Raw genomic sequence first — 24,576 nt, 5'->3', positions numbered from 1 at the left:
GCATCCTTGGCTGAATCAGCCTAAAGCTGACCACAAGGGGTCCTGGGAAGGGGGTGTCGCCTGTACCTTCAATCCTAAAGGGACAGAGGGAAGGAATTGGTGGTATCCCTTCCCTCAGGCAAAGAGGTTGAGGCCTTCCTCACTAGATTCAGATGTATCTGAATGTCTGTGGTTAATCAAGAAATCTGCAAAGCATGGCGATTAAAAAAGGCAGAAAAGGGTGGGCATCTTGTGTATTTTGACAAGATTTACTATTTAAGCAGAACTCTGGACTTCCCCAGTGGCGCAGTCGTTAAGAATCCACCTGCCAATGCAAGGGTACACATGGGTTTGAGACCTGGTTGGGGAAGATCCCACATGCCGGGGAGCAACTAAGCCTGTGCGCCACAACTGCTGAGCCTGCGCTCTACAGCCTGTTAGCCACAACTACTGAGCCCACGTGCCACAACTACTGAAGCCCGCGCGCCTAGAGCCCGTGCTCGGCAACAAGAGAAGCCACCGCAATGAGAAGCCTGTGCACCGCAACAAAGAGTAGACCCCGCTCACCGCAACTAGAGAAAGCCCGCGCACAGAAACGAAGACCCAACGCAGCCAAAGTAAATAAATCAATAAAATTTTAAAAAGTAATAATAAAGCGGAACTCCAAGAAATAACACCTTCAAAAGCTTCATCATCTAATGCAAAATGCATTTGATGATTGCGTATCAGTCAGATTTCAGAAGTCGGCTGGGGTCCGTCGGAGGAAGATCAAAAATTGCAATGTAAAATCCAGGAGAGAGAAAACTTTGTCAAGTTTATTCTGGTACCCTTAGCGCCGGGAACAGGGCCCGGCACGTAGTAGGCGCTTCTTAGATATTTGAATGAGTTAAGATGCAAAATTATGTAGATGTGAGGGTGTATTTCCCAGGGGAGGAGGCCTCTGGGTTTTGCCCAGTCTCAAAGGAGTCTAGGCCGCCAAGGGGTTAAAAGCCACTTAATACCGAGAGGGACATGAAATTTATTTGAAATCAATGTCAAGAATTGGTTGTTCTTATTCTGGGGAGTAGCCAGACCTCGGCGTCTGGAATGATCTACGTGCTTAAAAATACCACTCGCCACCATTTTCTCCAGGTAATTTTCCATCCCTGCCCCCACAGTCAAGGGGAAAAAAAGTAATTCTGCAATCCTACCTAGCTTACCAAAAAAAAAAAAAAAAATCGGTACAAGCACAAATCTCCAGGCGCCGCCAGCGCAGAAGAAGAAAGGGACCCACGCGGGCCTCGGGCGCCGCCGGGACCCCAGCCCCCGAAACTTTGCCAAGTTGCGGGCGCCGAGCGCGCCCGGAGGCGCGGGGCGCGGCCGCGGGCGGAGCCGCCCCCTGACGCCGGGCCGCGGCGCGCCGGGCCGCCCCCTCCCGGCCCGGGCCGGCCCCGCTGGCTCCGCTCAAAGTTTGCGGCCGCCCTTGCGCCCGCGCGCCCGCCCGATGTATGGGTGATATACTGCAGCGGGTGTCAGGGTGAGGGACGGCCATATTTGCCGGTGCGGCCCGAGCCGTCAACAACAAAAAGTGCGCGGGAGCTCGGCGGGCGCACGGACGGGCGCACGGACGCTAGGGCCGCCTCGCTGCCGCCCGGCCTCGCCGCCTTCGCCGCCGCCCTCGCGGGCCGGGCCCCGCTGCGCCCCGGCGCGCCCCGGCGCGCCCCGCCGCTCGGGGGGATGTCTTACAAACCGAACTTGACCGCGCACATGCCCGCCGCCTCCCTCAACGCCGGTGAGTGAGTGCGCCCCGCGGGCCGCGCGCGCCGCGCCCCAAGTGCCGCCAAGTTGGGGGTCCGCGCGCCCGGCCCCGGCTCCCGGGGGCCCGCGGCGGCCGGGGTCGGCGGGCACCGGGTCCCGGCCCGGGGCAGCGCGGCGGCCGCCGCCATGATTCCGGTGCCCGCCCTGCCAAAGTTCGCGGGTGCGCCCCGCGCCGGGCCTCGGGGCCGGGCCGGGGCCCGGGGCACGGGCGGCCGCCGCGGTCCCCCCCACGCCGGCGGCCGAGGGCTCGTGGGGAGCGCGGCGAGCGAGGGCGGGGGAGGCTTTCTCGGCTCCTTTTTCCTTGGCTTTTGGGCGGCTCGGCGAGGGCCCCTGCCGGCGGGAGTCGGGAGCGGCCGGGCCGCGCCGGGAGCGGGGCGCCGGGACCCCGGCGCGGGCCGCCCTTAGGGAGCTGGGGGCAGGTCCGGGCAGGGGGCCTGGGCGGCAGGGGTGCACGTGAGCAAGCCCGGGCCACGCGCGGGCGGCGCTGCGGGGCGGCGAGCGTGCCAGGTGCAGCCGACCCCGAGGGAGCGGGGCCGCTGAGGTCACCGGCGGTGCAGTGGAGATCGTCGGTGGGCGCCCGCCCGGCCTGGCGCGTGGGACGGGGCGCTCAAAATGGGTCGCACGGGAGGTCCCTTCAGGCGTGCGCGGAGAGAAGTTGGAGGAGATCGGGGGCCTCGGAGAGCCTGGAGGCGGCGGCTGGGGGCGTTGTTTCAGCGGGGCCCCCGCATCTCGGAGCCCCCAAGTCTGGGTTTAGAAGGCCCCCTCCTTCAGAAGCCGGAGGGGCCGTCCTCTCCTTTACCTGGGGCTGGAGCTGGGCGGTCCCAGGAAACTCCTGCAGAAGTTGTCAGGCAGCTTTAGGCTGTGCCTAGCGTCTTGCCCCAGGGACCGAGGGCGATAGGTGAAATTGTGGGTTCAGAGGGGACCGGCTTTGTCCCTTCACCAAGGTTCTTCTCCTTTAGACTCTTGATGGGAAACAAACTTCCAAAAAAGCGAGGTGCATGGAGGGGGCTTGGGAGGGAGGGGATTGGCCTTGCTGGTCAGAAATGCCACGCGGGCAGTTGGCCGAAAGTTTTGGGCCTTGTCTCCGAATGTTGACTCCAGAATTCCGAAAATTTGAAGAGGCCCCCAGGAAAGCAATATATGTATATGCATATGTGTGTATAGGGGTGTGTGTGTGTGTGTGTGTGTGTGTGTGTGTGTGTGTTTAACTTCTTGGGCACAAATTTGGGGATTGGAAAGGGTTAAGATTAAGGGGGTGGAAGGACGGGGTGGGGGATAGTTGAGTTGGTCAAATTTGGGCGCTAAGCCCCAAGAGCCCCTGTTTTCGCCTCAGATGTTCTCACCTCTTCTGGGGTCTGCACACCTTACCAAGACGGGCTTTGTGGCCACAGTATTTCTCACTGCCTCCCTCATCTGACTCCGGGGTGGGATGGGTGGAGGGTCTTGCTGCCAGCCCGGACTGGCGGGAAGTCTCAGGCCGGCCCTGGTGCAGTTGAGGCCGGCGCCCTGAGTGGGGCCCTTCGGGGATTGGGGTCACAGGGTGACAGAGGCACCCGCTGGGGACCCCGAAGCCCTCTGGGCTGGCTAGCACCTGTACACGGATTTTCTTCTTTCTCCTGCGGTGAACTCCGGGAGGACTGCTGAGGTCCCCAGGTCTCTGGTGTTTTGGTGGGGCCGCCCCCCTGCCCGTGGACCCCTTTAGAAAGGCCGGATCTCCCCGTGCCATTTGCATCCAAGATGGACTCTCCGCTGCCGCTCCTCCGGCTTCCTTGTCATCATCCCTCACACCCTCCAGCCCTGCCTCCTGCTCGAGAGTTGCCAAGCCTCGGCCTGGCCGGCGGTGGCAGTGGCGGAGTTAGACAAAGCCCCCGCCTCCCCGCCGGAGAGCCCCCCCAGGCGCCCCAAGTGGCGGGAAGGCCGCCAGCTCCCCAGGCCCGGGCGCTCTTTGTCTGGCTTGGGGGCGGGGAGCCGCGCCTGGCCCCAGGAGCTGCTGGCCTCTGCCAGTCCCTCCCTGGGCTCCGGGCCCTCCCTAGTCCCCGCACACTACACGCATTGTCTGCGATGCTCCGTGACGGCTGTGCTCACGCCCGGTCTGGTTTTCTCCTAGGCCTCCGGCAGCCGGCCGCTGTGTCTGCAGGAAGGTGTGGGAATGAGTGGGACTCGGGGCCCTTCCGCCAGCTCTCTCCAGGGCCACAGACACCCCCCTCTGAACACCGAGTAAGGGACTGGCGCTGGTACACAGTCGGGGTCACCTACCACATCACCCAGGCCGTGGGAAAGTCAAGCTCCGAGCTGTTGCCTGACTCCCATCCCCCAAGCCCCCAAGCCCCCAACCCATTCCTCCTCCTCCGCTCAGTCCCCCCGGGACCTAACCCCGGCACCCTGGAGGAGCAGCATCTAGGGCCTTGAGACATTCTGGTGGGAACCATCACCTCAAACAGATGGAAAAACTGAGGCCCAGAGAGGGAAGGGCCTTTTCTTAGGTCACACAGCCGCGTATGGCGCAGCTGGACTGGCTCCTAGTCCAAGCCCTTGGCTGTGGGAGAGAAGATGGGTCGGGGAGGCAAGAAATACAGACATGCAGCGAGAGGAGGGCAGGAGGTGGTGCAGAGAATGAACCAGAGGTGTCCAGCTGACCTCCTGCCAGGGAACTGGAATCTTCTAGATGGCTTGAAGTGCCGAGCGGTGCAGTAGACACCCCTCCCCCCACACAGTCTTGCATTTAGCATCCTGGCCTTTCGGAGAGGCGTGATAAGTTGTGGTGGGCGGGACTTGAACCCTGGCCTGGGGCAGCAGGCCTGGAGCTGCCCAGACCGCACTCACCGCCCACATCAGAAGGTCAGGAAATTGGGGCTTGGCTGATGTGGCGAGGGGAGCTGGAGGTCACCCGCCCTGCCACACTCCTGTGCTCTGGCCACTGCACACCCGCAGCTGCTTCAGACGGAGGTGTGGTTCTGCAGCACAGGTGTTTCAGCTACCCCACTGTAGAGGCGTGGTGGTGAGGCTTGGAGGAGCGCAGTGCTGTGCCCAGTCCCAGCTTAGACGTGGCAGGATTCACGTTTCCTGACTGGGCATCCTGTGTTTGAGCATAAATCTGGGTCCCAGTGGAGAAACCCAGGCAGGCCTGAGACCGAGGAAGACACGTCGGGTACCAAGCTGTCTGCGGCTCCTGGACAGAGGGATAGGTGCGGTGTGTTCGTCTCTTCTGTGCTGTGTGGCTGGGGCAGTGCCCGCCCTCTCTGGTCTGTGTTTCTGTCTCTGCAGTGAGGGGCTCCAGGGCCCCTTCCAGCTCCAGCAGCCTGAGCTCCTGAACTTCCTTCCTCCCCTGCCCCCTCCCCTTGCCCACACCAGATGAGCAGCTGGTCGGTTTGGCCGGCCTGGCACCAGCTGTCCATCCCCGGGGGCCAAGTCTGCAGAGCCCGCCGTGTGCGTGAGAGAGAGACAGTTTGGCTCCGGGGAAGGCAGGCAGAAGGGAAGCTGCTCCCCGGCCGGGCGTGGAGGCATGCGGGCAGCTGCTGAGGAGGGCTAGGTAGATTCTCCATGGTTACCGCTGTTCGTAATTCTGCAGGACATCCTTTACTTGCTAATGACCACTCGGACGCCATTATGGGTCTGCATGCTTCCAGCTACTGAGCTGGAGCTGGAAAATTCCCTGCTGAGGGCCTCCCCACCCCCCATGCAGGAGACTCCGTTCTGAGCCGGGCCCTGGCCCCCCGTGGTCCCTCTGCTGAGGGACAGTGTCTCCCAGTGTTACAGTCCATAAGTGGGGTCTTACGCCTCCCCCATGGGGGTGGAGCCAGCTGGGCATAGATTCAGACTGCCGAGAGTCTTGTTCCCTCTTTGGGGAGGGGTGACAGGAGCTCAGAGAGGTTGAGGGACTTGTCCAAGGACACACGGACAGGCTGTGATGTGCTTCAGATTCCTGACTTTGTGTCCAGTACCCCAGTCCCCAGCCAGGGTTGGGTCTCAACAACCTCCAGATCTTCCCCTGTCTTCCTCACCATATACTCCAGCAGAGGTTTGGGCACACAGGAAGTCTCAGCCCAGGTGTGGACCAGCCTTAGTAGCAGATGGGCTCTTGTGGCAGCCATGTGTCTCTAGGATATCAACCTCTGGGGAGCAGGACCCAGGAAAAGGGGACTTGCAAGGGTTAGGCTGAGAATAGCAGCAGCTTTCGTCTTTGCTACCAGTTTTGACTGCATGTATGGGAAGAATTTCTGTGATTGATTAGCAATGTCTGCTGTGGTGATGGGCGTGAAGAGCAGTGGTCTGTTAGCTACATTTTACCATCAGTCATCTACGCCGAGTATCAGCCGTGGCCAAACTAGAGGACAGGAATAGGGTTCTGTATCCTCAGAGACAAAAGACCACTGTTGATGGCATGAGTTCTGGGCAGGGGGACTCAGAGTCCTTACCTCGGATGCAGTTAGCCAAGGCTACTTGATTACTGACTCCTGTCTCCTCCCCTGTAGCTGGGAGTGTCCACCCGCCCTCCACCAGTATGGCGACGTCATCACAGTACCGCCAGCTGCTGAGTGACTACGGGCCGCCATCTCTAGGCTACACCCAGGTATGGCAGCGGGGGTGGGATGTGCGGTGGGAGGGGCCCTAGGGGCGGCCTGGGCCAGAGGGGAAGCGGTGAAAGGAGTAGAAATGATGGAGCTGTCATCTGAGCTTCCTCAACCCAGGGCTCAAGGCATCAGAATGGAGAAGTGGCAGGGGGTTTCACGGGGGACACCGAGTGACAGGAAGGGGTGGGAGAGCCCAAAGAAGGCTGGAAGCCCCGAGAGCCACAGTTCCCCATGGGGCCACCACCCCACGTGTGTCCCTGGTGGGCCTCCTCGTGCCTGGTCCCTGGGGAAGTGAGGTCTGGCCTTGACTCTGGATCTGAGCTTGGACAGAGGAGGGGGGCCCTGCTCCCACTCACTCCCCACAAGGTCATGGGCCCTGCAGGGAGGACGGGCCCATATCCTAGTGGAGTCCAGGTGCGTTGCACCGAGAGCTGCTGGCCCCTCAGTTTTACACCTGCTTCCACCAGTTTCGGGACTGTGGACCGCCCCTGCCCCAACCTCGCGGAGACTTGCTTTCCCCACCGGGTTGGCGGGCCCTCAGGGGAGGTGGCCGCTGGCCGCCAGGGAGGGGACCCGGGCCACTAGCCGGGAGATTCCCGTGGCTGCCACTCGCGTTCCGAGGTCGCCACGGAGGCCGGCCCCACGGATGAGGCGGCGGCTGGGAGCCATGCCCCGCCAGGCCTTCCTGCCCCCGGAGGGGAGGCGGGCACGGGCGAGGACCCCCTGAAGAGGTGGCGGCGGGAGGCTGCTGCCGAGCTGGATGAGGAGAGGAGGAAGGACCAGGAGGCCAGGAGGCGGAGGCGGCAGAGGAGCGGGGAGCAGGCGAGGGCCTGGGGGGGAGGTGGCCGCCCTGATGCAGCTGTGGGGGGGGCGGGGAGGGGGGGCCAGGGAGGCCCGGCTGAGGCCCACAGGCCGACGGGACCCAGCCTCCCTGCTCCGGGTGTTTGCTCGGGCTGTTTGTGGGGTTCTGGAGAGAAGGGGTTTCTGTGTGGTGGGCCCTGCCTGCGGGGGAGAATGGATGAATTTAAATACATTCTGGGCTCTGTCTGGGTGGTCCCTGGCAGTTTTTGTGGTCCTGCTGACCCCACGTGTGGCCTCCATCTCTTCCGCCCACTCTGGACCCTCAGCACGCCCCCTCCCCCCCATCACTTGCCCGCCCATCGGCTCCTTCAAGGAGATTCTCAGTGAACACTTTCCTATCGACAAGCCAGTCTTTTTTTTTTTCTTTTCATTTGAGATGATAAAGGGGCTTTCTGCAGACTGCTGGGTGGTTGCCTTGAGTGTGAGGGGACAGTAGAGAGGGCCGGCTCCCTGCTCTGTGCTTGTCGCCCAGGTGGGCCGTGCCTGGCCGCAGCTGCCCTGGAGTCTGGGCCAGGCCGCCCTCCCTCCACCACCTGCCCCCGGCTCGGGCCTCTTCCCAGCCCTGCCCTCGTGGAGCTGGCATGCTGTGGGGTCCTGACCACGGCATTGGGGTCAGGTTGGGTTCAATCCTCCTGAACCCTTTTCTTTCTGATTCTAGGGAACTGGGAACAGCCAGGTGCCCCAGAGCAAATACGCTGAGCTGTTGGCCATCATCGAAGAGCTGGGGAAAGAGATCAGACCCACCTATGCGGGCAGCAAGAGCGCGATGGAGAGACTAAAACGAGGTAAATCGTGGGCCCGGGACTCCCGTGACAGGTGACACCTCGCTGCTGGCGGACCCCACGGCACTGGCCTAGTAACTGTCTTGAAAGATTTTCTGGGGAAAACGGAGGGTGGCAGATGGAAGAGTCCCCCGCGGCACAGGGGCTCCCGCTTTGTTACAGAATTACCGTTGGCTGTGGAGGTGTCAGGCTGGGTGAGCGGGTCTGTGGGATGAACATCTGATGGAAGGGGCTTGGCGGCCAGTTGTCAGATGCAGCGTCTAAGAAGGGAATCCCCAGGACTCCCCTGGTGGTCCGGTGGTTAGGACTCCACGCTTCCACTGCAGCGGCCTCGGGTTCGATCCCTGGTCAGGGAACTAAGATCCTGCAAGCTTCATGGTGCGGCCAAAAAAAAAAAAAAAAAAGTCTTTGTACCCAGATCCTGCAGCTCTGCCTCACGCCCGCTCTGCTCCCGTTGGCCGACACTGGTCCTAGGAGCCCTGGGCGGCCCAATAATGTAGGCTCCCAACTTGGGTGAGGCCACTGACACGAGGCCAAGGGGGCCTGCGTTGCCCTCTGCTGTCCTCCTTGGAGCGGGGCCCAGGGGGGCGTGTGGTCCGTCCCAGTCTGGGGCGGGAGAATGAGAATGCTTTGAAGTTCTTTCCTGATTGAAGAGGGAGGAAGGGCGGGAGGATGGTGCCACAGGAAGAAAGTGACTCACGTGAAGAGGTGACTGGCCAGCTGACTTCAGAAGGCAGAGAAATAGGTTGTTTTTTGCTGCTTCATGAAGTGAAAGCGGCGTGGAGAGGAGAAAAGGATTTCTATTTTAGAAGGTGGCAGTTCAGAGCACGGTGGCTTATGTGTGAATTTAATTTTAGGAGTTTTTTTTTTTAAGGTTAGAGAAGCAAATTTGGAGAAAATCGAGAGGGAAATGTTCTGTGGCTATAAATCTGGGGCGTGACAGGGGGGCTGCAGTTGAGGCCACGGCTCCAGTGATGGCAAGGCCGGCTGAGGACAGGCTCCCACCCAGAGCAGTGGGCCGGTTCATGACACCTTTGTGAAGAGACTGACCGACTGCAGAGCTGGATCGGGGAATAACAGGCACAGGTGTGGGGAGGGGGGCTGGCAGTTAGAGGCTGGAACGGAAGAGGGCTCGGGGGAGAGAAGGAGCTTAACCCCCAATCCAGCCCTGGGGGTCAGGTGGGCATCGCTCTGCCCACAGTGCTGGTAACGGGAGTGCTGGTTACCTGATTGCAAATGCCTGGGAAGATGCTGGACCCCGCAGTCTTTCTGACAGGCGACCTGCAGCCTCCCAACAAAGCTGGCAGTTCAGGTCAACACATGGATACACCTGGTGATTGCTTCACGGCACATCCTGGGTGAGCAGCTGGCCCCACAGTCACCCTGACCAGTAAGGTGGCCAAGTTTACATCATAGCAAAGTAAGAAGGGCACAAGGGAGTCAAGCGCCAAGAATGTTTTTTGCGTTTTTTAATGGTGAAAAAAATAAGATTTTGTGACATGTGAAAATTATGTGAAATTCAGACTTCAGTGTTGTAAGTAAAGACTTGTTGGAACATGGCCACACCCATTGCTTATTAATGTCTGCGGCTGCTGTCACAGTACAATGGCAGAGTGGAGTAGCTGCGACAGTGGCTACACAGCCCTTTCCAGAAAGTCTTCGGAAGCTCTGGGGGGTAAGATTTGTGAGGTGGGGACACCTGAGTGACTTGGGGTGTCATTCCCAGTGCCCTCTGGGGGGTCAGCTCTTGGAAGGAGTAGATTCTTGGTGTCTATTAAAATGAAATCAATATTTCATGAAGTTCAGTAAAGCCAAAAAAAGAAAAAAACCCCACAAAACCCAAACAAGCAATAGATAACCCCCAAACTATAGAGATAAAAGATGAGGGGAGAATAATAGTGCAGAAGGTGGCACCCGTCCCCTGGGGGGAAGGACAAAGCAGTGGGCCAAGGTGGCCTGAGTGGGCACTCGTCTCGCACCCAAACCAGCCAGCCTGCCTGGCGTTGTCAAGCCCTTTCTAGAATTTAGGAAAAATAATGGTTTGAAGGCGTGTAATCTCCAAAGCGGGTCCCTGCTTAAAGAACTTGGGTGGGGACACACGGCCTCCTGTCATCTGGACGGTAACATGGTTCAAATAGAGTCACATCATAAAAAGAGAGCTTGCTGGCTGTCACCTTGAGCATGGGAAGAAACTTTTAGGGAGACGTGAAGAGGGGTTTTGGCTTTGAGGGGTGGGATGGGGTTTGGGGTGTTGGATGCAGGTCCCGAGTTTCCTCCAGTCTGAGGGTTTCGCGGTTGGTTTGGAAGGACCCTCCTCCTCCTCTGGAATGGGTGCTGCTGGCTGACGTCCGCCTCTGCTTCTCTTCCAGGCATCATCCACGCTCGAGGGTTGGTGCGGGAGTGCTTGGCTGAAACGGAACGTAATGCCAGGTCTTAGCTGCCCTGTGAGCCTGGACGGTTTTCCATCTTCGGAGAGAAGTTACAGTTCATCTCCCCTGTTCAGATGAAACTTTTGTTTTCAAAATGGTAACAGTTTGGTTTCTCCTCCCCCTGCCCCTCCCATGGTTCACTAGGCTCCGAATCTACAGTCTGTAAGATTGAGGAAAGATTTTGCAGTTGATTGGGAGTTACATTTTAAATAGTTAGGAACTACCCAGGTGTTTGTTGTTGTTTTTTAAAGCATTGATTCAAAAGATGCACGTAAAAATTATCTATCTTACAGCAAACTAGTTTGCCTCCAAGATACCACTGTCTCGCTCTCCTCTTTTGAATACATTTATGTTACCCGGATTGTTCTTTGATCCTTTTCATAAGCTGATACAACTTGAAGGGTTTTTTTTTTGTAGTGCAGACTTGACAGCACATTTAACTAGTAGCTGGTCCCCTTGTTTCCCATACACTATAGATTCTGCTTAACGTAAATTCTTTTTTGCTTAAGCATTTGCATGACTATTAGTGCTCTGAAGTCGATTTTTAAAATGCACAAGTTATACATACAGAAGAAAGGGCAACCTCCCACACCAAACCCAACAAGGATCCCGAAATTTCTCCCGAGACTGTATGTAGATTTCAGTTCTGCCTTTCCTGTAAGTTGATCCAAACATCTGGAAGAAAATGGGACTGTTTGCATCTTTGTATTTATTACTCGATGTAATAAAGCTTATTTTCATTAACAGCTTGTATTAAGATGTGGGTTCCGCAAATTCTTGGTGGTATTTTAAAGAACGGCTCCTCAGCGAGAGTGGGGAGAGACCTGTCAAAGGGCATTTTCCCACCTGGTCCAGAAACATTTTGCGTGACAATATCAGTAGCACAACAGGCCAGGGACAGGTGGGTCGGTTAAGTCAGAAGGCAGGGATCAGGTGAGCTGCGTCATGCATGCATCTTAACTGCAGCAGATGTTAAGTGTGTGCCAGGAAGGAAAACAAGAGTAGAGGCGATGTTACTGACTTCGCCCTTTCTGTGCTCCCCCAAGTTAGGCCATTCTGTTTTTAGGAACTTAACCCGTGAGCATTTAAACTCAAGCTAGCTACTTCATCCTGTTCTCACTGGAAGAACTACCTGCTCTGGTGCTGGGAAAACTGGGTTGCCTCGGATGTGTTGAGAATTCGTGGGGTGGTCCCCAACAGTGCGTTCCAAAGGGACTTTGAGGTCATCCTTACTATATTCCTTAGGCACCGATCCCGATGTAATGAAGATTTACCGTGGTGAGGGGTAGACTAAGACAAAAGGAGGGAGCTGGTCAGTTTCACAGGCATAAGGCCAGGTCCCAGCCATGACAGCTCTAAAGGCCGGAGGAACGGGTACTAGGCAGTCGGCTTGTCTGCATCTCCTTCGTGGACGTGACAGGAAATTCAAAAAGGTTCAAGAAGGGGGGAGACAGAAGTTAAAGCTTCTGTCCCCCTTGTCTGAAGCTCCCCAAATTCCCTTCCACTATTACGGTCTTCTGTGTACCATTCCAGATGCTTCACTTGGCTCCCTTCTAAAAGGAGGTTGGACCTGGGAAGGGCCCCGCACACTGCGACCAGAGGTCGAGAGCCTTGCGTAGAGCTAAACTTCCGAACCAGGCAACTCCGAGGTGGGAAGACCTTCCTGGGCTTCTTCACAGGGAACTTTATTTGGGTGCATGCAGTCTGGTCTTCACGGATGAGGCCGACCCTGGGTCTGACAGTGGCCTTCTCACCTCACGGTTTGTCTCCTTACTAGTTTTATGCATAAACTTCCGGATATGTGCTAACAAACCATGCCTGAAAACCCCCAAACAGTTTGTATGGTCAGATCCAGCTTGAAGGATGGTATCAAGCAAATTCACAAACCCAAGTTTCTGAAACCTCAGCTTTTATAAACCTACTACTTGTAAATCAGCATACAGAGAATGACATGTGTATTTCCACATCAGAGAGGTTACTTGTCAACACACAGTCTATTAAGCTGATGGGGTAAATGGGCAAGTAACTTACTAACTTGTAAACCTTTCGCCATCTTGTTTTCTTTTGTTCTCTTAATGACATCTATGTATCACTGAGCAATGACCTTCCAGCAGATGACAAGGAGGCACTAAATGCTATTGTTTGACTCAATTCTATAGTTTTCCATAAAAAGTCCATTACTTACATTAATGCTTTTTTTCAGAAAATATTTTCATTGGGGAATTCCCTGGCGGTCCAGTGGTTAGGACTCTGCGCTCTCACTGCCGGGGCCCGGGTTCAATCCCTGGTCGGGGAACTAAGTTCTCACAAGCCTCGTGGTGCAGATACAGATACAGTCACACAAATGTATAGCTTAAAAGGTGACATACTTCTAACTACCGTCCAGGTCAAGAAACAGAACTCTTGTCAGCTGCCCAGAAGCCCCTCCAAGCCCTGCGTCACAATGACAGCCTTTCCTCCCCCAAAAAGTGCCCTTGTCCTTCTACAGTAATGACTTCCTCGTGTTTCTTTTTACAGTTTTATTCTCAAAGTATGCACTGCTGTTCACTACAGTTTGTCTGCTGTTTAGAAACTCTGCTGTCTCTGGAGCCCGTCACAGCTGCGCTGGTGGTGGAGCTCACGCCGTCCCTGGAGGCATCCGGCAGGTTCTTTTTTTAAAAATTAATTATTTATTTTTGGCTGCGTTGGGTCTTCGTTGCTGCGCGTGGACTTTCTCTAGTTGTGGCGAGCGGAGGCTACTCTTTGTTGCGGTGCGCGGGCTTCTCATTGCGGTGGCTTCTCGTTGCAGAGCACGGGCTCTAGGTGTGCAGGCTTCAGTAGTTGTGGCACGCGGGCTCAGTAGTTGTGGCTCGCGGGCTCTAGAGCGCAGGCTCAGTAGTTGTGGTGCACGGGCTTAGCTGCTCCGTGGCATGTGGGATCCTCCCAGACCAGGGCTCGAACCCGTGTCCCCTGCATCGGCAGGCAGATTCTTAACCACTGCGCCAACAGCGAAGTCCCATCCGGCAGGTTCTTTCAGTCAGAATCTGCAGTCCTTTCTCTGGGCACATTTTTACTTGATTCCCATTGTTCTTTCAGGAGTTTCTTTTTCTCTAGGGTCTCCTTTGCTCTTTTTTTCCTTTCTTGCTTTCTCTTCTCTGCCTCTCGTTTTTCTTTGTAAACAGGACTGTTTTCACCGTTGTAGAAAACATCCACTTTCTCTTGCAGGATTCTCCGAGCTAGCTTTCTGTTTTGATCGACGGATCTAGTCTGGTGGCACTGTAAGAGATAATATTTCATAATGTGAAAGCCAGTGTGTTCTGGGCAGGACCTCAGGAATCATTAAATTCAACCTAGTCCCTTTATAGAGGGGTCAGGCCCGCAGAAGGAAAGCCACTTGTCAGGAGTCCCAGTAGGTCAGTGACAGGACGAAGGCCATACGCTTTCCTGCCTCTGCTTGGCCCCCGCCCAGTCCCACACCCCAGCTGTATTATGTGGCTTTCACTGTGACTATTCCAATATTAGGAGTGTTGTTTTGTTTAGAAGTAACAGTAGCCTTCAAATAAAGTTCCCAAATAATTTTGAAAACATCAACCAGTATGTCTAAGCGAACCCTTTGTGTGCCCCATTTATAAATGTAAACTTCTCTCCGAAGGAGGAAAATAGCCTCTTTATTATTCGTCAGCCATAATATTCATTACATAATATCTCTGTTATCACTGGTGAGTGCCTTGCAAAGCAAGTTGATAAAAGAAACCCTGTGAAATTAGGATGAAAGAATAGTACCAAAAGCAAATGTGGAGTAAGCTATATAAAATAGGTTTCAGAATTTTATTTGTTGCTCACGAATGTCACTTTTTTCAAGGAGGAAAAGAAAAATGATTGAGATTTTCACTAATACGCTCTTGGCTCAAAAACGTGGCAGCGAAGAACAGCTGTCAGGAACAGACTCTGGGTTCGGTCTGGGCTGACTCTCCTGCAGGCGCAGGAGCCTCCCTGTGCCTCAGATTCCACATCATGAGTGTAGGCTTGTGACGATTAAGAGTTAACTCGAATGTGAAGTGGCTCAGAACAGGGCCGGCCGCAAGCTCACGTGATATGCAAGTACTTGCGAAAGGTACCGCTGGTGTGCGAAAGCCCGCCTCTGCTCTCTCTGCTGTGCCTCAAGGCTTGTGCCACCTTCAGGGCCCTGGGGATACGGAATGGACTGGCAGTTCCACAGAGGTGGTGGGCCGCTACCAAACCAGGAGACAGGAGAAAAGCGCTGCACCATTTCCTAGAGGTTCAAAATGTATTGACAGCTGGTGATATTTTGATCAGAGGTTGGTGTTTTATATTCAGAAGAAAGCCTCCTACAGGCAGCTGTACCTGGCATTTTTCCTCTGAGGGCTGAAATTGGGTTGCCAACGTTACCTCACTCAGTCCTTCTCCAGAAGGGTAGGTGTCACTGACATTTACCAAAGAGGGGACGGAGGGACATGGAAAATGTGACCATCTGAGCGATCAGCCAGGAGGCTAAGGGCTGAGCCCACTGGCGGACAACCTGGGCCCGCGTGCTGCTTGGGGGCTGGAGCCCACGGCAGTGCCGCAGAGCTTTCTGCAGCCACCCTGCAGCCCAGTGGCTCGACCAGAACCGTGGCCTGCCAAGTTCAAGGACAGCAGCAGTAAAAGCGCAACTGCAAAGGATCCTGGAAGGAGGCTCCTGACGCTGTGCAGAGGTTCTGCCTGGGAGAAACGCTCGGGACCGGGCACGAGACCTGCAGTCCCTCTACTGCCGGGGTCATGGTGAGAACAAGTTTTCACTCAGGAGAAACCAGGGGACCCCCACGGCCTCCTTCCTCTACCTTGACCACAATGCCTGAGGGGACGTGCCTGAGCACCACGCAGTTGCTTGTTTTGTTGGTTGCCTGGCCCCCTGGCCCGTGTCCTTTTACAAACTGCTCTTCAAGTTCACTCTCATCCAGGGAGAGCAGAGCAGGGTGGTCCTTCTTGCCTGCCGCCTGGACTGGAGTGACCGCTGTTCCAGGGGATAAGAGTTCCGGCTTCTCGCAGAGCCGGAGTCCCCAGGGCACCATGCACACTCTGGTCAGTGGGGTAGGAAAACGGAACAGACCCGAGGTGCTCATAGCGCGTGGCTCTGCCTGCTCAGGACCTGAATAAGACAGAAAAGACAGCCCTTCAGCCTTGTTTGCGCTCAAGATTATACCGCAGGTTCTAAAATCACCTTTTATGAACCAGTTCAGACGATGACCACCATCTGGCAGGCAGGGGATTTAGGAAACTAGTGCAGACAGGATACTCAGCAACACACACCTCGCTCCGGCCCTGCATTGTCTACCGTGTTCTCAGCACTACATGCCTTGCCAACTGATAAATATTTTCTTATAACAGACCAAAAAATGTCTTCAAAGCACCCAGAAGGGTTGTTTTCTCAGGAAGGGGAGGCTTTGAGTGTAAAATTCAAAAGAACAGGGCTGTAATTTGATAAGGAAATATTACACAGTACATCACACAAGAATTAGGATCTGAGTCAAGGGACATTATTTAAGTGTGTGAGAACCTTTGAAATCAAAATGGAAAGACGACAGAACGTGATAGTCTATTTTATAGCTTAAGCTTAAACAGTCTGACACAGTAAATATCACTATCAATCAATGTCATGATTGTTTTTTCATGTTTCCAGTTTCATGGATTTGAATAGGAACATCTGTTCCCTCAGAAGCACTGCCAATCACATGATCCACCCGGTACTCATCCTTAGAACCACCAAGCCAACTGATTTTTATTAAGGTGCCTGTTACGTTCAAAGTATGAGGTGAGGTACAGGGAGTGACGTGAGGTCAAAGAGGGCAAGACGCTATCTTCCTGGAGCTCACAGTCTAGTCGGAGAAGATATTCAAGAAGAAAGCGAGAGGCGCTGAACAAGAGATTTCAATAACTACTTGAGAGTAGCCTAAGGCTGAAATGTCTTAGTTGACGAATAGTATAGAGAATAATAGCCATGAGGGTATGGTGAATCACAGGCCTTTGCTTTTTTTCGAGGGGAGGAGGGCAGAGGATCTGAAAGGTATCACCTCTTTTCAGAGATCTACATATTCCCCATGTGAATGGGGTCGGGGCGGGGGAGTCACAACCTTCGCCCATTTTCTCATCTGGAAAATGGGAGGAATAAGCCCTCTCCATGCAACCCACACAGGCTTAGAGTAAAGTCAGAGAAAACAGTGTTCTGGAAAGGGCTTTGCTGGTACCTCTGAAGGCATGAGACTGGTTTTTAGCAAGATCCCTGTCACCAGGACTTTCCTGGTGGCACAGTGGTTGGGAATCCGCCTGCCAATGCAGGGGACATGGGTTCGAGCCCTGGTCCAGGAAGATCCCACATGCTGCGGAGCAACTAAGCCTGTGCACCACAACTACTGAGCCTGCGCTCTAGAGCCCATGAACCACAACTACTGAGCCTCTGTACCACAACTACTGAAGCCTGCGCGCCTAGAGCCCGTGCTCCACAAGAGAAGCCATCGCAATGAGAAGCCCACGCACTGCAATGAAGAGTAGCCTCCGCTCACCACAACTAGAGAAAGCCTGTGCGCAGCAACGAAGACCCAACACAGCCAAAAATGAATTAAAAAAAAAAAAACCTTAAAAAAAACCCACAAAAAACCCTGTCACCCAGGCAGATTTGGGGAACTACAAATGTGCCATTCGCATAATAATACTTCTTGATCAAGGATTATGTAGGCACTAAAAACATATATTGCTGTTTTTAACAAGTGCTTCCTGTGAGGCTCTAAACAGCTTCTTTTACCACTTGAAACCTTATAAATTCTAGCTCTAACACAGGTAGGAACTGGAGTTTACCTAAGGCAACTTCCTCAGCCAGAAGTAACGTACCAGCCACCAAATTATTTCACTAGGTTTCTCTCAGCTCATTTACCTTTCACCCACCAGCAGTTCTGACGGCTAACATCCACTGGGCCCAACGCTGATCGCTAGATAAGCTTAATGCAGAAACAGGCTAGCAGGCATTGCTTCCTTGTAAATATGTACATTTTGCTATTTGAAATCCAAGTGCCTTTCTCAGTTATCAGTACAGATGACACTGGTCATTTTTAGAATGAATACAGTATTCTTCATCTCTATCTCTACTATTTCTATGGAAAATAAATATAATGAAATATACTCTTCAAGCTTTAGGCCATGCTAGTTTTCAGTCCTATGACTGACACATCATCTTTGTGAAAAGCACGATATTCAGCATGTTCTGAGCAGGTCCTATCAGTCCCGGTGGATGATAATTAAGGTGGTGTCGTTCGTAATGTGCTCTGTGGCTACCAAGGGAGATATTTTGAAACAGAGTATGCCAGTGAAAGTGGTGCTTTGAAAACTGCTTCTGTTTACTGTGTGTGAAATATGTCAGAAGTATCCTCAGGAAAAGATAAGGATAAACCCAGGCACATTCTCTGAAATCTCTACAACAAAGAATCCACTCCCCTGTAATGATTAAATGAATGAGACTAAGTTGATGTCCAAAATTTCCCTCCCCTTATTTCTGCTTTCAGTCCACAGAACAGAATTCCTTTGTGTATCAGACAGTGTCTAGTCCCTGTATTAGGTTCATGGAACAGGAGGCCAGTACCTCTCTTGGGGCTTCTCTTCCGTTAGTAAATCTGACCAGGCAGGATGGTAGTGGAATACAGTGCAGCGACAAAGAAAGGAAGCAGGTCTGAGACAGGGTGAAACTCCCAGACAAAGGGCGGAGAGGACAGCGCTTTTCTCAGCTGCTTTGTCACCAGCCCACTGTGTTTCAAATCTACCTTTCTGTCCTAGTTCAGAGCTGACACACACAGGAAGGTCTCCCACCCAACTGGAGTTCTAGAAGGTCCCCAGTGTTCAGTTACTGGCTGCTTTGTTTAACAGCTAATTCCAACAGCCAATAGGACGATTCCAAATACTTTTAGTATCTCCTGGAGCTCTGGCTCTACTCCAATGGTGGCTAAAAATGACAAACACACCCATGGTTCCACTTCCCCAAAGCCCAGAGAAGAATACGGATTGGATTTCAGTTTTTGTGATACCCACAGAGCAACCCAAAGTCTTCGGGGAACAATAAAAGCAGCTCAAATTAGAGCTCATCGTGACATTAAAGAGAAAAATGGTCACAAGCGGTGTGCGTAAGGGGAAACCAGCGGTCACGACAGCGCGCCCTTGTTCCCTCCCATGAGTGCGAGCGTCGGCCCAGCCGGCTCTCCACCCCAACTCCCCTCGGCTCTGCTCTTCCTTGGAGGGTGGCGTCTGCACTAAACAGCTGGCTGCAATTTAGGTTAAAGCCACGCTCTCTCTCACTTGGTCAAGTTAAGAGATAACAGGGCTGACGCCTTTAAAACAGGCAATGTTAATTTGTTCAATGAATATTTTCCACATCTACTATGTGCCATGCATGGGCCTCGATGGGTCCAATGAGCCTGTAGCATAAAAGAGAAATTGAGACATCCGTAAGTAAGATAACATGCCAGAGTGTGGAATGGATGACACGCCACAGAGCAGTGGTTCTCAGACTTCACTGTGCTCCCAAGTCACCAGAAGGCTGGTTATTGGGACTTGGAAGCTGCATCCTATTAGGCACCTTTCTTCCTGACTGGATCCAGCTGGTACACAGTTCCTCCTCTGGCTTCCACAGTCAGCCCAAACCAAGACTGACACCTAGCTCATGGGTGGCATGCTCAGCTCTAGAATGTGGCCTGTGACCAGAGCAAACAATCACATACTTAAACAAGATGCAGTGAGCTGAGGCTTGTTTCACCAACAGCTGAAATGCTCTGGAGAGCGGTAAGGGGATGCTACTGCCTTTGTGTCTCTGAGACAGAGAGAGAATATCTGAATCTGGAAGACATAGGATTTCAACTCTGGACCCACCTCTGGATACCATTTGCCTAAAATTCACTGTTTAAGTATTTTTTAGAAAGGCAGAGTACTAGTGTCTCTTAGCCACAACTTTCATGGTGTACCAACCTTGCAGAAATGACATCTAAACTAACTGAAAGAACAGATGTGGCGATGCGCTGAAATGGAGTGCTTTAGGAAAAAAGACTGTTAAAGCTCTTGTGGCTCCAACTTTGATGCACCATTTCCCTAGGGATCCTGTTAAACAGGCTACGGCTCATCAGGGCTAGGGTGGGGCCTGAGACTCCACATTTCTAACCAGCCCCCAGGTGAGGTGGTTGCTGCCTGCAGTCCTGGCCCTTAAGATCGTCTGACTGCTGGATGAAGGCCCCACGATCATGATGGCAACGCTGGAGATGGAGAAGGTGTAAAGGAGAGAACAGGCGGGAGAGGAAGAGAAGACAAATGAATATCGAATTGAGCGAAAAGAACAGGTGAAATGGTCACAAGGGGATTGAGAAGCTGGGTCATCCGAAAAAAGAACATCAAAAACGCTGCTTCTATTGCATTATTTTTTTTTAAAAGCTGCCTTTTTCTAAGTCTTTATTGAATTTGTTACAATACTGCTTGTTTTATGTTTTATTGTTTTAGCGGGAGGCATGTGGGATCTTAGCTCCCTGACCTGGGATTGAACCCGCATCCCCTGCATTGGAAGGTTAAGTCTCAATCACTGGACCGCTAGGGAAGTCCCCTGCATTAATGTTCTAGAACAGCACTGTCCAATAGAAATATAGTGCAAGCCACATGTGAAATTCTAAATTTTCTTATAGTCACATTAAAAATAGTAAAAAGCAACTGATGAATTTCATCCAATATATTTAATCCAATATATCCCAAATATTATTACTTCAACATATAATCAATATAAAAAATTATTTAGATTTTTTTATATGAGGTCTGCAAAATCTGAAGTGTGGCCACGCTTACAGCACATGTCAGTCTGGACTAGCCACGTGTGCTCGCGGCTACTGTAGTGGATGAGGTAGCTCTAGAATCTTGCTATCAGAGTGTGGTCCACAGAGCAGCAGCCACAGCACCCCCTGGGAGCTTGTTAGGAATGAAGAATCTCAGGACCTTCTAAATGAGAACCTGTGTTTTTTTTTTCTTTTTCTTTTGGCTGTGCCACACAGCTTGCTGGATCTCAGTTCCCCAACCAGGGATCGAACCCGGGCCCACAGCAGTGAAAGCGCAGAGGCCTAACCACTGGACCGCCAGGGAAGTCCCAGAGAACCTGTGTTTTAATAAGATCCTCAAGTGATTCAGAGGCACATTGAAGTTTGAGAAGCAAAGGACACAGGAATTAGCAAGTTCTTCCAACTGCTAGGACAGACACTTTTAAGAGCTATTGTTTCTTATGTTTATAATGTTTAAAAAGTTGAGACCAGAATTCAGGAGTGCTGATTACCTGCTTAGTCATGGTCTTGCTTCCCCCTCCTGAATAAGGAGATAAAATAGGTCTCAAAAACAATGACCTAATCAATGGTGAAGGACAAACACAGTGAGCTTTAAAAAGACAAAATGGCCAGCTGATGGCTCCAGAAGCTAAGCGAGAGGATGGTTTTCTGTGAAATGCTTAATGATAATCTATGTTTCAGAAATGTGTTTTGGTGCTCCCTGCCGAATGGGAGTAAAGATAAAGCAGCCTTTCTCTCCTTTTCTCATCTAGCTCATCCTCCTGTTCTAGTTGCCTGAAATCCTTATGAGGGCTGAACACCTCCCCAAACAGAACCCCTGGGAACTTTGGCTCAGGCTTGAAATAGACCCTGTCATTTCCTAGGCTGGGGGCTCTACACTCAAGATAGAGCACCTTTCAGCCACAGTAAGTGTTCCCAGAGAATTATTTCCCAAATAAGAAAATCACGATGGACTGAGCAGGAAAGGACAACAGAACTGCTATCCTTGATTTGGGAGGACAAGAGGAAAAGGAAACTACTCTGAGTTTGGTCCAAATTTAATAGGCTTACTGCTGCACAGCTCAAGAGACACTAAAGAAGTAGATAAAAAGAAAAGGTTTCAATTCATACAATACCAACATCCCATTCAGTTTTTTTTTTCACAGAAAACTTCAAATCCACAATTACACCTGTCCTATTTGGGTGCACCACTGTCATTTTCTTCTCTTTATGGCACCTAACAGGAACTTCGTAATTTACCAACTACACTATTAAAATAGGACAAACACATTAAAAAAGCAGCGATAACTAGCAGCAATAACTACACTCCACATTTTCCTCTAAAAGTCTCAAAGACCCTGTTACCATTAATGATGCTTTGTATTTGTTTAGGACTTAGGTTTTCAAAGCACGTTCAAATATGTTATCGTAGTGAATATTTCATACAAATAAAGAAAAGAAGGGATGTATACTATGTGGAATATTTCAGGAAGACTTATTTTGGAAGAACATTAGGTAGTCCATTTTTTTAAACTAAATTTGTCCTTCCTGCTGCTTGTTTCTTTACCTTTCATAACATCTCCAGATTTGTTCTTCCCCCAGCTCCTTAAAAGCGTCAGCTCATTTTCCTCAGCGGTCTCTTGACTCCCCCTCTCACTTTTTTGTCCCTGAAAGGCCATACTGCTTTGTAGTCAGCGTGACCTGCGTCAATGCCTTGCCTCCACGATTTACTCACTGTGCAACTCTGGCCACGTTTCCACATCTGTAAAACAGAGGTAATACCACCGAGGGAGAGAGAAAAATCGTACACGTCACCACAAACGTAAGGTGCTTAGGATCCCTACATCACAAAGCTCGGGAACCTCTGGCTAACACTCCACAAGCCCACTCTGCAAACGGATTATTTCATGGACTGTTGTTTTCGAAGCTCAGTGAAAAGGTATCTAGAAAATGACCTGCAGACAATTTTACTTGGCATGGTCCAATTTAAGAAACACTTGGAAACCATGAAATTACCGAAGATATGCTGTTTGGTGAGGTCATAATTGTGGTCTATGAAATCAGGTGCCAAAGAGAGAATTATGATGCCAAGAATATAGTGTGACTTCCCAGAAGGTTCAAATTGAAAGGTAAAAACTACCTTCATCACAGCAAGTCCTGGTTTAAACATAGAGATCTTTAGTAATTATCTGATATAGTAAAAAAAATCATGAAGGACAGAAAAGATGAAAAAAGTCACGTTTAAATGTACACCTGATTATTCCTTTTCATCTTCAATGGTTAAACTATAAAGTTTTAGAGTTCCTGATTTTTGCTGTGGAGGACATCCCTCCTCCAACCCCCGCCAATGACAAGCTGTTTTGTATATAAAAATAAATGACACAGAGTAACACCCTGGTTAACAAACATTAAATGCCTCAAGCCATTAGCGGCCACTACTACTGAACAGCCTAATCTTATCCCAATCAGAATGAAAGATCTCCACTCAAAAGCTCATTGTGGCAAAAGAGGAATACTTGAGCAATACAAAGATGTTACAGTAAAATCATGTAGTTTTTTTTGATACCGAGCTCCATGAGCTGTTTGTATATTTTGGAGATTAATCCTTGTCTGTTGTTTCATTTACAAATATTTTCTCCCATTCTGAGGGTTGTCTTTTTGTCTTATTTATGGTTTCCTTTGCTGTGCACCCTTATAAGGGCATAAAATAGTGGTGTTAGCTTGTATACAAGTAATGCAAAATCTCCAGTATGGGGGGGGGGTTAAATTAAGATGAATAGTTCCTACACTTAATATATACTTGAATTTCTGACACCTTCTACTTCTGTTTTCTATATTCAGAAATAATTTCTATGGACTTTAAAAACCTCCTCTCTGTTTTTATAAAGCTTCTCTCTAGACCAGTTAGTCAAAAGCAGTTTCCATTCTGAATTTGTAAAAATTAAGACGCTACCAAAGAGCTTAACCTAAATTAAGAAGTAAGGTGTGAATAACCTTACCAGAATATTTTGTATCAGTTGGTTAACAAGATAACTCAGTTAATTAGAATACTAGCTTCTGAACATGTTGGCTTATTAAACATTAATAGATTTTTTTTTGAAAGTTACCTAAAGATGACACTGCCAAAAACAAAACACTCGAACTAAACAAAGTCCATCAGATTTTGTAGCAAAAAGCAATGATCTCCTGCCTCTTGCATGGTTGGGAACTAATTTCCAGTACTCGGTTTTGGGGTTAACATTTTTCTTGCAAGGAAACACACCTCCCTTTGCCTGGAGCCATCTCAGGAATCCACTTTCCCATCCTAGTGTGAGGATCTCAAGTAACAGATTTTGCAACCAACTGAAATTAGTGGTAAAACTGCTTTTTGTTTTGTTTTTGGGTGGACTTGAAAGAAACATGGTTGCTGAAAACAGAGCCGTGTGCTTAAAAATGATTTGATTTTGGTTGGGTTTTAACACAAGCACAATACTGATGGGTGGATTAACACAATTGGGAGGAGGGTTCGATTTACTTAAGCTTGAACTCTCCCATAGACGGATGGGGTTTTGGAGAGACTGAATTTCTACTGTCGAGACAAAATTGTCAGGTATTCTTAGTTGGCTCAGATCAGATGGAATGCCTCTTGGCAGATTTGTTTTTCCAAGGGCAAATAACATCTGCTCCGTCCTGGCTTCTCCGGCACACCTAAGGACAAGGCTGGCGAAGTCCCTTTATCGTGGGCTCCGGACACTCCGAGGAAAATCTAAGAGCTCGAAGTACCTTAAAGGGTAAGAACCTTTCGTCTGAGAAAGGCGAACTGACCAGTGCGTGTGAGATGGCCTGGGGGCCCACGGAAAGGGTTTTCTCTGGTCCTTCGAAAGGCTAGGCAAGAGGAAAACACGCACGATGCCTGTAACAGGCCCAGCTGCGTGCTAACAGCTCCCTAAGGCTCCGCCGAACAAGTCAACGAGCATCGTTCCATTTGTCCTCGGGCCTCGGTGGAACTGTTTTCTCCACAAGGGTGGGTTCTCCTCGCCCGCCCCTCCAAGTCCTTGAAGAGCCCCAGTGCCGACCCTCACCAGCCTAGGGTAAACCCATTCCAGGGTAAACTTAGCTCGGGTGTCCGGGCCGGCTTCACCTCACCGCCAGCGGGGCCTCAGGTCAATGGGCTGCGCGACTCAGGGTCGCAAACGGGGAAATTCACGGGTCCCAGCTCCCAGTCCTCTCTCCGGAACCTCTAACAATCGTGGGCAACCGTGTGGGTGTCGGGCTTCTCCGCAGACACTTACCTGACCTCAGGACTGGGCTCCCGCCCCCAACGTTCTGGGTGAACCGGAATGGCCGCAGGAGCGGGAACGCAAACGCACTG

General features: G+C 51.6%; 2 protein-coding genes across 3 annotated transcripts; one reads left to right on the top strand and one right to left on the bottom strand.

The window, feature by feature from the left end:
- The first annotated feature begins 1,185 nt into the window (after positions 1 to 1,185).
- On the top strand, positions 1,186 to 11,031 carry CDK2AP1 (cyclin dependent kinase 2 associated protein 1). Its single transcript, XM_082852762.1, has 4 exons — positions 1,186 to 1,750; positions 6,249 to 6,346; positions 7,867 to 7,993; positions 10,360 to 11,031. Exons 1-4 carry the CDS (start codon positions 1,696 to 1,698, stop codon positions 10,425 to 10,427), a joined length of 348 nt encoding a protein of 115 aa, XP_082708888.1. The 5' UTR covers positions 1,186 to 1,695; the 3' UTR covers positions 10,428 to 11,031.
- A 1,070-nt stretch (positions 11,032 to 12,101) lies between these two features.
- MTRFR (mitochondrial translation release factor in rescue) lies at positions 12,102 to 24,566 on the bottom strand. Of its 2 annotated transcripts, none has more exons than XM_082852783.1 (3): positions 24,497 to 24,566; positions 15,240 to 15,547; positions 12,102 to 13,674 (listed from the first exon to the last, which is right to left on the bottom strand). In XM_082852783.1, the coding sequence occupies exons 2-3, from the start codon at positions 15,519 to 15,521 to the stop codon at positions 13,432 to 13,434; spliced, it is 525 nt and encodes a 174-aa protein (XP_082708909.1). In that variant the 5' UTR covers positions 15,522 to 15,547; positions 24,497 to 24,566; the 3' UTR covers positions 12,102 to 13,431. The 2 variants fall into 2 exon arrangements, with proteins under 2 accessions (XP_082708909.1, XP_082708908.1); XM_082852782.1 differs by lacking the exon at positions 24,497 to 24,566 and adding an exon at positions 21,793 to 22,391.
- Between the last annotated feature and the right edge of the window lie 10 nt (positions 24,567 to 24,576).

This window comes from Leucopleurus acutus, assembly GCF_964270905.1.
Source record: "Leucopleurus acutus genome assembly, chromosome: 13".
Taxonomy (NCBI): domain Eukaryota; kingdom Metazoa; phylum Chordata; class Mammalia; order Artiodactyla; family Delphinidae; genus Leucopleurus; species Leucopleurus acutus.
Note: the sequence above shows the minus strand (reverse complement) of the source record. Positions and strands in the feature narration are given on the sequence as shown.

Excerpts from the sequence above, each read along its gene's own strand:
- CDK2AP1 (XM_082852762.1), top strand. The coding sequence starts at position 1,696 with ATGTCTTACAAACCGAACTTGACCGCGCACATGCCCGCCGCCTCCCTC. Across the intron at positions 1,751-6,248 it reads CGCCGCCTCCCTCAACGCCG|CTGGGAGTGTCCACCCGCCC; the intron begins GTGAGTGAGTGC and ends CCTCCCCTGTAG. Across the intron at positions 7,994-10,359 it reads GATGGAGAGACTAAAACGAG|GCATCATCCACGCTCGAGGG; the intron begins GTAAATCGTGGG and ends CTTCTCTTCCAG.
- MTRFR (XM_082852782.1), bottom strand. The coding sequence starts at position 21,904 with ATGGCCTTTCAGGGACAAAAAAGTGAGAGGGGGAGTCAAGAGACCGCT. Across the intron at positions 15,548-21,792 it reads ATCTGGAGATGTTATGAAAG|GTCCTGAGCAGGCAGAGCCA; the intron begins GTAAAGAAACAA and ends TGTCTTATTCAG. Across the intron at positions 13,675-15,239 it reads CCTCAGGCATTGTGGTCAAG|TGCCACCAGACTAGATCCGT; the intron begins GTAGAGGAAGGA and ends TATCTCTTACAG.